Genomic DNA, 13,246 nt, shown 5'->3' with positions numbered 1-13,246 from the left:
AATCCCCAAGAAAGAAACTTTGTAAACAGAGATTTGTCTCAACGATGGTAAAAGCCGCTAAAATTTTCTGAAATGCCCTGCAGGATGTGGACAATCTCAAGATGAAAACACCATCACATGTACCAACAGAAGACAGATGATAAAACTGATTTCCTAAAACCAAAGGAAAATCAGAAACTTTTATCCAATATGGACATAATTGCCTATAACCATGCCAGTTTGAATGTGGAAGAGGTCAAGTAAACCATCTGAGAGAAATGATCTGAGAGAAATCATTTTCTCTGGAGAATCTCACATTGTAATATCTGTACAGTACACAAGGATTTTACTGCTTGATTCTATTAGCCTTAAAGCAGTACACTTATTCAATTGAATAGTGCATCAGTTCAATTAGCTCATTAAAATCTGGAAAAGATTTAGCAAACAGCTATCCATTAGTTTGCAAACATTAATGCTGTGTCACAGATTGCCAGAACTGTTCCTTCTAAGTTCAGACCATACCCAAAAGAATCTCAAACCATATCCCATTGAAGACGAGAAACATATATCACTCTCTATATCCATTAATAGCTGCTACTACAAAGATCCGTCATTGATCATTTACCTGTAAAATGTCTTGCTGCAAAAACTCTATCTATCTATCTATCTATCTATCTATCTATCTATCTATCTATCTATGTTTAACTATTCTAAAGCAGGGGTCTCCAATTTTGGCAACTTTAAGACTTGTGGACTTCAATTCTGGGAGTTGAAGTCCACAAGTCTTAAAGTTGCCAAGGTTGGAGACCCCTGTCCTAAAGGATATAGTAGCCAGAAAGAGACTGTGGTGATTGTTGTTTGAACTTCATATCCAGGAAAACTCTGTTGGTAAATTCTGTAACTTTCTTTATATGTATTGCAAGTACCAGACAAAATTATGATCCTTTCAATATTGCTATTTCTTGTTATCTTGGCTCTCTACGATACTGGTCCTCCAGTAGATGCAGGAGAAAGACATTCCTTGTCCCAGAAGTACACAGATACCAAAAAAAGTATGCAATATAGCGTATTGCCATGAAGATGTATTTGAGTGTTGTCATGTAGCATTATTCCACAGAATACTACATGGAACTCTTATTCCACAATATTTCTGTTTCTTTGCAGTAATGGCAAGGGAGATTAAATAACTTTTCTGTATCATCGAACACTATGATAAAAGATAAGGAGTGATAGATAATTCATTTTCTTAACATATTATATACATCATGCTACTAAGAATGATTCTCCTTCCTCCCAAGGCACCCAAGGCTCAAACTTTAAAGAGATGAACTTGAGGAGCAAAAGAACAGCTCATAAAATGCTTTCATTTGCAAATATGCAGCTAGGTCTATAAACAGGAACAAGAAATGTTTCATTAATGTTCATCTCTTTTCAGTTACAGTGGTTGTGTGGCATACCTGTGTTAATTTACCTTGTTTTTCCTTCTTTTTCCTGGAAACCCATGCATGCAAAATAGGTTTGTCTAATTCTGTTATTTGCCTGCTAAGGGTTTGTAGTACTGTAGTTTTATCTATTTCCATCTCAGTATAAATAAAAATAAGAAGAACCATTAGGAGACTTTTAAAGAGCATTGTGGTTTCTATTATAATCATTCTTAATAAAATTTCAGGCAAATTTTATTCCTGAATCTTCCCTTCTTGAATCTTCAGAATTTGTCATCTTATTAGGATTAGTTCTATTGCTCACTAAATTACTATATTTAAAGAGGGGGGGGGAAAGTATTCAAGCAATGTGTGTTTCAGCATATATGGTAACATACTCAGGAAGCAACCCTAGCTGTGTAATCAGGAATATAAGCGCCCAATATCTGTTTTGCCGGTGAACTGAGTTTGCATAGTACAGTGGTCAGCAGCTACCCACCCAGAATAAATTCACGGTATTACCCAATACTGATTTACCTGATAAGGCTGTTCTCCTTGGATTAGAAGACCTGCATTATAAAATTGCATAAAGGGTCTTCAAACTATCTGCGTATGCATGTATGTATTCTTAGGCAACATACTCCGATGGCTTTCAAAGGCCAGCTCTAGATACGCTATAAGCTGTCTAAAGGGCTTTGGATTTCTGTTTTCTCCCTTGTGATCTTTTGTTTTTAGGAAAGAGTAAGATAAACCTTTTCCGAAATTCCTTAGATCACGAAGTCGGCCTGCGTGCTATTGACAGCAGATCCCCCCATCCACCCCCCCATCCCTGTTTTCCTTTATGAAAAGCGCCCCAGCAGAGAACCTGCTCCGATTTGTAGACATAACATCCCGATAGTCTCAAAGGAAAAGAAGTCGCTTCCTCCCGGGAAGGGCCTTCTCCTCCTATCTTGCTCCGTTACCCACCTAAACACTCTCTTCGAGCTCAGGGTCCGGTTCGCTCCCAGGCAAAGGCACGGGGAGGAGCGACTGATGCCGCGCGTCCCTCCTTCACGCTGGTTCGGGGCGGAACCGGATGTCTCGAGCGCGCCCTCGGCGGGGAGGGGAGGGGAGAAGAGCACGCGGCGCGCGCAACCTTCCCAAGCGGCCAGATGTGGGCGGGGTCGCGATTACAACAAGGCTTTGGCCGCTAGAGCGAGAGCAAAAGGATACCGGAGTATTTTTAAGCTAACGGAGTAATGCCAGGTTTTAAGTTTGACCGGAAGTTCTGGTTCTCCCCGCGCGCTGCTGGTGTATCTATATATGAATTCCTTCCTCCACTGTTTTACAGACACAAGAATTTCGGAGCCTCCGACCTGTGACGTCCTTTGGGGACGGTTTCTGTGATTCCCTTCTCCCAAGAGACATTTTAAAAAAACAAACAAACCCTGCACAAACCTCACTTCCGGTTCCGATGAGGACTTTTCGTATCTGGGCAGGCAAAATGGAATTATTCTTGAAACCATAATTCTAATCTCTCTAAAGACCTCTATCTTTTGTAGTGCTCTCAAATGATCATATGCTGAAATCCTGTAGCCCTACCCATTTTGCTTATTACCCAAATGCCTGAGGGGGAAAAAAACCCTCTCCAAAATTGAATATTTTATAAATACAAAAACAGAGATTGCACTACAGCATTTTAGAAGTGAAACTCATACAAAAATTGCAATTTTATAAATCCAGTTCTACTCATCATTTCAGAATAAACCACAGCAGTCCAGAAACAAATTTATTTTAAAAGAAATGGTAATAGTTTTCAGGAAAATTAATAACTATTACTATTACCTGCTGTTATTTTTGTAGTCACCTACTTCAAAACATTCTTCCATAGTTTTAAGGAGCATAATTATTTTTAAGGTATAATATTTCCAAAAATAGATCAGATTATGAGTGACTTTAATTTTATAGCATGGCTGAATTTACAGGTGACCAGCAGAATTGTGACGGAAACAGGATGGAGTGACTCACCCACCTAGAAGGAAAGTTTTTGACTTGGGGGACTACCATAGAAGTCTGTTTATTGAATTGGACCCATCAAGGAGAGAAATCCACTTAAGTTCTACTAGGCAAAGAAAGACATTTCATAGCCATACTCTGTATATTGCCCTTAGTACACTTCACCCAAGCTGAACTAAAACAAGAAGTGTTGAGGACTCCAACAAGTGTTGGAGTGGTGGGGATACAATAGAGTGAGGGAGAAATATGCTGTTTTGAGGTATAGTTTTATGAAGCATTTTTGTAGGGGTGAGTATGGATTATTGGGACTATTTCCACTCTCCAACCCAAATCCTTCAGCATTCACCTTTGGAAAAATAAGTAAAATCAACAGGGAGAATGATATTTGCCTCCCTTTCACTCCTTTCTCGATATTTCTCTTTCCTGTTCACTGCCATCCATTAGCTTTTTGTAGCTCTCCCACAATTTTACTGAACACCAATTCAAGGGCTCATCTTCATATCTGTTATTGACTTTTAACTTCTCTGATTGTGAGGATAAAAAGGAGAACCAGATGGACTCTCCGCCTGCAGTTCAGAAGGCAACAGGCTGCCAGCTGTCTGTGAATACTGATAATTACTAATTGCTAGTAGTTGCTGATTCAGAATATGACCTTGGGAGAGCGACAAGTCCAAAATCATATTTTAGCTAAAGAAAGCTGAGCACTGGAGATGGCATAATACCTTAAGAGTAAGTGGCATTATATGGCTTTATCAGGTTATATCCAAACTGTTCAAGACCTGCCTCCTTGCTGCCTGCTCCCTGCCTGTTTCTTCAAGTTTCTCCTGCTGTTTACCATGGGACTTAGTTGACCATGGGACTTAGTTGACTTCTTTGGAACTATTTCGTGCTCAACCTACAAACTGTTTTAAATTCTCTCACCATTTCTGTTTCCAAACTTTTCTGGCTACCAGATTGTAGAAATGGCATAATTATGAGGAAAATAACTCCATTTTTTTTCTTTAGACCTTTCTGTATATCAACATTTACACACTAATAAACACACTAATAAAGTTTCTATGCTTTCTATGTGCACTAGTCTAAGACATGGACAAGAACACCCACTAACTGTGGCTCAAAAATGCCCCATTAGCCATTTTTAGAGGACGTCTCAAGATGCATCCTTTGTCTCACTAGCAGTCAATTATAGAGGTCACCTAAAGTTGTATTTAATTCTTCCAGTTTTAAAATATTTTTTGTCTTCTACACTGTAAAGGCAGTTATTCTATTCAATTGTACTTGCTTTAAAATAACATTTTCTCCCTTTCATCACCACTTTTCTTGCAATTCCTCTTTCTTATATCACAGACATTCATTTATAACTTCATACACCATATTTTGTTTTGTAAAATTCTCACTTCTAGCCTGTCATTTAAAGTTTTTTCCTTTCTCTAAACCCATGATTTTCTTGCTTTACCAGACACATTTCCTAATTAATTTATTTTTATTTCATTTTAATTTAGTGTTTCCGATAGATTCAACTTTCAGTTACAAATAAAAATATACTGGTACATACAGAAGCAGATTCTTATACACATCCATTTCCCTTTATTTCAACATTCATTCCTAGCAACAAACTACATAGTATCTACTCTGTTCTACCAAATTAACTTATCTAGGTATTTCTTTATTGAGGAATATAGTTCACTTACTTTGTGCTTTTGCATTCTGTCTGTAATCGAAGAGGCTGCCTAGAAAACGGCCAGTACCTATGCTGCTGATGTCCTTTTTAAATCCTCTCTCCAGCCAGCGCTGCAATTTATCTGTAAAAGCTGTGCTGAGAAACAGTTGGTGTGATGAGGGGGGGGTGCGGAGGGGGAGGAAGTAAAGAAGCCTTAAAGTGATAATTTTCTCTAACAGTATTTGAAAAGAATAGTGGGACAGTAGTAGTAGTAGTAAAACTCACAAGGTGTAGTTGTAGCAATGAGAAGAATGGTGTAGTGACTAATAGGTTATGAGTGCTTGTGTGTTGGCTGTTTGTGCTGAGCCCACCAAATTGGGTATAATTAAAAGAATCTTTGCTTTACCTCATACATTTCCTATTTCTACTTCATTTTAGTTTAATGTTTCTGCTGTTATATTCAACTTTTACTTACAAATAACAATAAACAGAAGCACCTTCTTATACACAGTTTTCCAGTATTTGAGGAGCTTTCACAGAGAACATCAGAGGGAACTGATGTATTCTCCAAAGCACAAGTGGCAGGATAAGAAGTAATGGGTAGAAGCTTCTTAAAGAAAGATCCAACCTAGGAGACATTTTCTGACAGAACAATTTATTTATGGAATAGCTTGCCTCCCAGAGTTGTAGGTGCTCTATCACTGGAGGTTTTCAAATATAGACTGCTTAACTATGTGATTGGGATGTTATGAGGTCTGCCTTGATCAGGGGGTTGGCCTCCCTTCTAGCCCTATAATTCTGTGGTCTATTTTCCCTTATTTCAATGTTCGTGGCTTATAACAAACTACATACTATCTACTCTCTTTTATCTGATTAACTTATCTAGGTATTTCTTTAGTAAACATTATATTGGTGAATACAAGTTAATATACTTGATAATTTTTCATTATTTCTGTGTAAATTGAAACTGTTCATTTTCCGGTCAAATACAACTACCTTGATTTTTAATACATTAATTTTCAGATCCATATTCTTGTTCCCTCACACAACCTATCTAAAATTAACTACCAATATAATCAAGACTATGACATCATTGATCTGCACATTCATAGTTTTATGTACACTGAGAGCATATGCACCAAGACAAATTCCTTCTGTGTCCAGTCACATCTGGCCAATGAAAAATTCTATTCTATTCTCGATAAACTAACCTTATTTATATTTTAGTGTTGTTTCAGTTACACTATCTCCTATTACTTCTTCGTCATTCTTCAATTGCTTCACAGCATTTTGCCTTTTTTTCTTGGACATTATTTATACTATTTCATCTTTTCCTATGGAAGACATTTTCCTTTCCTGAGAATTGCCCACCAAAATTAATGGAGCAATTCAAGATATCCTGACAAGTTCAGAGACTGGACTTCAGAATTTTAGTTTTTAACTTTTAAAACATTGACCATTTGTGTCCCGTTTTGCACATGGGGTGTCACCTCAATGTTTTAGGGCAACAGTTTAAGAATAGTCTTAATAACATATTGAGATGATGCGAGGCTAGTTTGAATTTCTGTTTGCCAGATCGTTATTAAAACATCCCTTGAATTACAGAAATATTCAATCTTCATTGACCTTGCTCCAATGCTTTCCTTTCTAGCCAAATTACCTTAGACTGTCTATTGTAGACCTTACCCCATTCTTAAGAGGTCTGTAAGGAGCATGCATAAGCGCACCAGCGTGCCTACCGTCCCTGTCTTAATGTTTTTTTATTCATACCCTTTACATGTGCTCATAATTACGTTTACACTTGTATCTGTCATAAAATATATGCTTGACGAAAATAAATGAATAAAATAAATAAATATGGAATTTAGAATTTAGTGGCAAAACCGCCTTGCTTTCTACTGATTTGATTGCATTTTAAATGTTGAATATCTAAAATGATGTGATCTCTGTGGTCTCTTCCCAAAATCCTCAAAGCTTCAACCAAAAACTGTCTACTATTGACCTCACCCCATTTCTAAGGGGTGCCCTTACAGACCTCTTAGAAGCGTGCCTACCGTTCCTGTCCTATTGTTTCCTTTCCTCATATCCAATTAATATAGTTATTACATACATATATATATATATATATATATATATATATATATATATATATATATATATAAATCAATATATATATATATATATATATATATATATGCTTATATATTGTATAGTTATTTCATGCTTATGCTTATATATACTGTGTGACAAAATAAATAAAATAAAATAAATAAAAATAAAAATTGCACAACACATGAAAAGACTTAACCATAGTTTCTACTGGGAAAGTGTGAGCCTCCTAGATCAAGCCAAGTCCAAAAACACTAGAGAACTCCTGGAGGCCTGGCACTCAGACCATCAGCAATCAGCAGGCACCTAGAGATAAACAATATTTATATACTATTTACATGATGAAACACAACATAAAAGCCGAGTGTTTTGCTGTAGAGAACACACATTCGGAATTTGCCTAAAATCCAGGTGCCTTACACCGCATACAACATGCCACTGGAAGAAGATTAAAAAGATCTACTGAAAACGGAAGTTCTGTCTATCAACTATAAGTTTCTATCTCTATGGTGACTACCGTGGTGCCACGTCTCGGCGCAAGCGCGTTGAAGTTAATGCTGACGATTGTTGACGGGGACCTAGTGGGGTGTCGCGGCCTAAGGATCTCTGGGAGAGTGCCCACGGTGACAAGATGAACTTCTTACGGGGCGTCATGGGCGGCCAGAGCCCTGGACCTCTGCCGTCCGGTGCTGATACGGTAAGTTGGACAGTTTGGCGTAGAAAGTCCGGTTTAGGACTCTCTCTCTCGGCATGGCGAGACGTAGGACCCTATTCCCGGCAAAAGCCCTGCTTTACAGACCACGTTGTACCAAGGTTGCTACACCGCGTGGCGTTTTCGCTGCTTTTGCAGAGCTTTGACATAAGCTTGAGGGTGGGGACATCTTCGAAGTAACCCATTTGTGCTGTACGTGTTTCTTTATAGTAATATGTAAAAGAGGTCATGTCCATGTAAACAAAATATATCACAATGAAACACTGTCTGGGGTGATAAATCCTGGTAAATACTGTATTAAGTACAGTAAGTATAGCTTTGAAAACGATGAGCGGTGGAGCTGAATTTCAGCCATTTCCATCTATTTTCTTAGTTCGCCACCTTATCTTCTGTAAACTAAGGATCAGTGCTAAGAGTGGCCCCTTATAAAACATAAATGCCCCGTTGGTCTGCTATGTCTTTTTATTATTACTATTTAATGTCATTTCAGCAATCGGCCCAAGAAAAGATTATATTATTATAGTTATTCCTAAGAAATAATTTTATTTTCATTTGTGTCCCCATGTTGAAATTATGAATATAAAATCATTTATTTACTGAGCTTGTTAAAAACATTGTATTACAGTATACATTTCAGCGCAAAAAGTTTTTGAATTTATAGATATTGGCAATAATAACACATAAGACCTGAAAAAATAATTTGAAACATGTATATATCTTTTTGTCCAGCTAGTTGAAAAAATAAAAATAAGATTTAAAAAAAAAAAATATCCTGGAATAAGGTATGTAAAGCAAATCACATCTGTATTCTGCTAAAATAATACATACGTTATATGGTGTGGGAATTGACTTGACTTAGAGGAGAGTATTAACAAATTGCTTCCCATATTTTCCTCATAGTTGCTGTACCTTGTTTGTATAGTGTCTTCAATAATATGTCCTGTTTGTGTTCAGAAAAAAGTATAAGTATTGTGATTTGGTGTGATAGCAAGATGCTGGGTTTTGTTGATACTTGGATTTAGATTATTTGCAAAAAAAATCAACAGCTATCACAACAATAATGTTGTGATCAACAATAATGATTTGCCATTATTTTAACAGCAATAGCATTCACAACCTACTTTACGTTCCCTAATACAGCAAATTAAATAGAGATTTGTACAGATAGTTGGTTATTCTTTCACTAGGTAGCCTATTGTCCCAGGAGGTACTATTGTTTCAGCCCAGGTGTGTTTATTGAATAGAACCTTGGATTCTAATTTTTAAAACATATTAGATTAATTCTAAAATCTTCCCATGCATTTCATAAATACTATTTTACTCTACTTCAGGATTACTTTAATGAAAAACAAGGTGCTATAAACAAACAATCCCCTGAAATTATATTAAAGTTTAGAAAAAAGTATGAATATTGTGATTTGGTGTGCAGATGAAGTGTACACTTAACAAGTAGTAAAATAAATAAGCAAATCAGAGAATTTCCTAAAAGATGGATTTTACATCCTGCTTTTTAATGCAATTCTCTTATATTTTAATATCTACATTCCCATCTTTCTAGAATATTCTGCACTGAATAATTGATTAAAGCAACCTCAAAGACAACACAACTGTTCACTATATGTTTTCATCCTCCATAATTATTTTAAAAACTGTGACATTACTACTAGAGATTATGTACATGACTTTTAACTGAATTTTAATGCATATGTGTAAAGGAAAACCAGAGCCTTTTTAGAGGAAATTACAAAGAGATGATAGAATAGTGCATAGCTTTTTGTTACTTATTTTTTTCTTTTTGTAACTTGATTTTAAACTTAACTAAAAAATAATAATAAGCGGAAAGCATTTCTCTGAGTTGGTCCATCATTTTTGAGTCTCACGTAGGATTACTGAAAAATAAACTCAATATTATTGTTGAGTAGAAGATAATATGCTGTGACCTTTGATAATATTGCTACATCTAAGGCAGAAACAAATTCTGCTTATGTTCTGAGCATATTTTGTTGACTTAAGTTTTTTCACCAGTGTTTCTGCAGAAAAATAGTCCTGCCTTTCTAAATGTTAAAATGATAAAAACTTATGGGGGAAGCTGTTCCTGAGTGAAGGAACTCTTTTTGAGGAGGGCATTTTTTCAGTGTATGGGAACTATAGGCTTTCCCTCCATATTAGAAAGGCAAATTCCACCTGGAGTAGATGGTTCACAGTTAACAGGGACCTGAGCTGACAAAGAAAGTACTGACAAATACTATTCAAAAAGCAATTGTAATTAATAATATATATATTTCACAACAGTTAAGGTTTAAATGGCATTATGAATCCTTTTTTCCTGGGGGAAAATGTTGGTAGGTTTCAAGTCTGAGAAGAGAAGAGCTGAGTGAAGATAGACTATTTAATTTTTGTTTGTCTGGCAAGCTTTCACTGTAATGCTCAATTGTTTTTACCTGCAAGAAGCAAACATATGCTTATCATGAATTTATCTTCTTAAAATGATTTAGAAATTAAAAAAATCTTTGCTTGCTTTTTTTCTGTTGAAATGTGTTGAGTGTGATTCTTTTTTAAAAATGGAGTAATAAAGCTTAGGTTCCAGTGTAAGACTTACATGTGTATGAGGAAAAAGAGAATCCAATGATAAATAATTCTTCTGACCCGTTTCATACCTTTAATATGGCTGTGCTCATAAACAGGCAAATCCTTTTAAATAACAGCACAGAGAAATACATTACAATGGAGGGAAACTAATCAAGGAGTTGGGCCGTGGTGTGGCTCAGGCTGTAAGATAGCCTGTTATTAAATACAGCTGCTTACAATTACTGCAGGCTCGAGTCCCACCAGGCCCAAGGTTGACTCAGCCTTCCATCCTTTATAAGGTAGGTAAAATGAGGACCCAGATTGTTGGGGGGGGGCAATAAGTTGACTTTGTATATAAATATACAAATAGGATGAGACTATTGCCTTACACAATGTAAGCCGCCCTGAGTCTTTGGAGAAGGGCAGGATATAAATGTAAATAAAAAAAAAAAAAAGGGAGAGAAGCAACCCAGAATTAAGGAGAAACTACAGTACCTAACAGTGAGAACAATTAACCAGTGGAACAGCTTGCCTTCAGAAGTTGTGTATGCTTCATCACTGGAGGTTTTTAAAAAGAGACTAAACAGCCAGTTGTCTAAATGGTATAGAGCTGTGATGATGAACCTATGGCACACGTGCCACAGGTGGCACACAGAGCCATATCAGAGGGCATGCGAGTCTTCTAGGCCCACTGGAAGTAGGGAAACAGACTGTTTCCTGTCTCTGGAGGGCCTGGGCGGGGGCGTGAGGAAGGCCCATTTTTTGCTCTCCCCAGGTTTCAGAGCCTTTCTAGGAGCTTGGGGAGGGCGAAAACGGCCTTCCCCACCCTCCCAGCAGCTTTCCAGAGGCTGGAAATGGCCCATTTGCCATCTTCCAGTGGGACCAGAAGTCAGCAAACAGGCCATTTCTGGCCTTCAGAGGACCGCTCCTAGAAAGGAGCCTGGGGAAGGCAAAAAACCGACCTTCCGGTCCCACCGGAAGTTGGCAAATGGGCCGTGTCCAGCCTTCGGTGGGTGGTGGGGAAGGCCGTTTTCGCCCTCAGGTTCCTAGAAAGACTCCGGAGCCTGGCGAGGGCGAAAAACAGGCCTACCAGGCCTACCATGCCATCACGTGCCAAAAGCGGAGGGGAGCGCAGTGAGGTCACTTGCATGGGGGGCGGGTTGTATAGAATTATGGGTGTGGGCACGCGCACACAAGACCCCCCACGCTCCCCCCACTTTTGGCACGCGATGGCAAAAAGGTTAGCCATCACTGGTATAGGGTCTCCTCCTTTGAGGCTGGACTAGACCTCCAAGGTCCCTTAAAGCTCTATTCTGAATTGAAAATTGAATTGAAATGAATAAATTTTGAAAGATCGCTGATGTAGTGCTTAAGGTGATTATATAGCAGTGAATCCCAGTTTCACCCTCTATTATAAAAGCTTAAGGGTGACTTTGGGATAGTCACTCTCTTAGCCAATATACTTCATGTTGTTTGTGAAAATAGAATGTATCATTATATATCCCACCTTGGAACTCTTGTAAAAAAGTGAAATCTAAATCTAATAAATAGATAAAATAGATATTCCTTGAAAATGGAGAATTAATATCTAATAATCATTTTAATAATTATTTAATAATTTTAATTAAGTCTGCACATTGCTTTAAACTATGGTTTGTTCAACAATTTTTTCTCAAAGAAATCAACAATTTGATTGATTCATTTAAAACATTAAGTCAGTATCAGGTATCCTGGACTGTGGTTTTGCACTTCTGTATGTATAAATCCATTTAGCTCATAGTTTCAAATGAAGAATTCATATTTTTATAAAATAGTGTATAAATTCATATTCTTTTTAAACTGTAACATGTGAACTATATCATGTTTAATTTTGATTTCAATCTGAGAAAATCTGTAAATAAATTTTTGTAAGCTATTAAGCCCTTTGAATTTAAGATCTTAGAATCTTAATTTTTGAATCATTTTATTTCTGTTATAGATTCAAAAATTATGTGATAGAGTGGCATCTTCCACCTTACTTGAGGATCGCAGAGATGCTGTACGTGCCCTTAAATCTCTTTCAAAGGTATATATAAATATATTTCTAACAAAATTTCATTTGCATGTGGCATCTAAAGTATGTTTGATAGAATATGCTAACATTTTTTAATACTTGCTCTGTTTTTGACAGAAATATCGTTTGGAAGTGGGGATTCAAGCTATGTCTCATCTTATACATGTTCTCCAAACAGACCGGTAAGATTTGCCAGATGATTTTAAAATATACAAATAGGATCTTCCAATAATACAATCTTGAATTATGAAATTAAATTATGATTAAAATGTAAGAAATATAAGAATCAAATTGATCGTTATCTGTCCAGTGTTTTCTGCAATAATGGAGTATAATTCTACTTTAGTATATTCAAGAAGCTTCAGAACCTATCAATGTAACTAACAAATTATTTACATGAGAAAATTGATCTGGAGTGCATAGGAAGGTGTTTCTTGCTTATTCATCATTTGTTCAGCAACAATTTGAATAATGAAATTTATAACTGGCCTTGAAGTTACAGCCTTTGTAGCAGCACCATGGTCACTTGATTGTAATTCAGGCATTTGGCCAACCAGCATGTATTTATGATAGTCACAGCATCCCACAGTAACATAATCCTCATTTGTAACCTGCACAGCCGCCTTCTAACAAGGAAAGCCAGTGAGAAAGCAGGCAGGCAGGAAGTCACAGGTCATGGTCACATGACATTGTGCTTAATGACCACAGTTGATTCACTTACAACACAGCCAGAACTATCACACTGCCTT

General features: G+C 37.0%; 2 protein-coding genes across 10 annotated transcripts in view; one reads left to right on the top strand and one right to left on the bottom strand.

Annotated features, from left to right (window-relative positions):
- The window catches only part of G3BP2 (G3BP stress granule assembly factor 2), a 44,810-nt gene extending 39,703 nt beyond the window's left edge, over nucleotides 1-5,107 (bottom strand). Inside the window, exon 1 of one of the 4 annotated variants that reach the window (XM_058182323.1) lies at nucleotides 5,087-5,107. In XM_058182323.1, coding sequence (XP_058038306.1) covers nucleotides 5,087-5,101 — 15 coding nt within the window. In that variant the 5' untranslated portion in view covers nucleotides 5,102-5,107. Of the gene's footprint in view, nucleotides 1-1,937; nucleotides 2,080-2,366; nucleotides 2,503-5,086 lie in introns of those variants that run through there. The other 3 variants (XM_058182324.1, XM_058182325.1, XM_058182322.1) reach the window with 3 other exon arrangements.
- A 2,596-nt stretch (nucleotides 5,108-7,703) lies between these two features.
- USO1 (USO1 vesicle transport factor) overlaps nucleotides 7,704-13,246 on the top strand; it is a 61,731-nt gene continuing 56,188 nt past the window's right edge. For 5 of the 6 annotated variants that reach the window (XR_009154849.1, XM_058180448.1, XM_058180447.1 and 2 more), the window contains exons 1-3: nucleotides 7,704-7,861; nucleotides 12,423-12,509; nucleotides 12,615-12,679. Coding sequence is in view for 5 of the 6 variants with exons in the window: in XM_058180448.1 (XP_058036431.1) it covers nucleotides 7,796-7,861; nucleotides 12,423-12,509; nucleotides 12,615-12,679 (218 nt within the window). In the remaining variant the exon portion in view is untranslated. The remainder of the gene's footprint in view (nucleotides 7,862-12,422; nucleotides 12,510-12,614; nucleotides 12,680-13,246) is intronic. The other variant, XM_058180449.1, reaches the window with a different exon arrangement.

The sequence above is a fragment of the Ahaetulla prasina genome, chromosome 4, assembly GCF_028640845.1.
Source record: "Ahaetulla prasina isolate Xishuangbanna chromosome 4, ASM2864084v1, whole genome shotgun sequence".
In the NCBI taxonomy this organism is placed as follows: Eukaryota; Metazoa; Chordata; class Lepidosauria; order Squamata; family Colubridae; genus Ahaetulla; species Ahaetulla prasina.
Note: the sequence above shows the minus strand (reverse complement) of the source record. Positions and strands in the feature narration are given on the sequence as shown.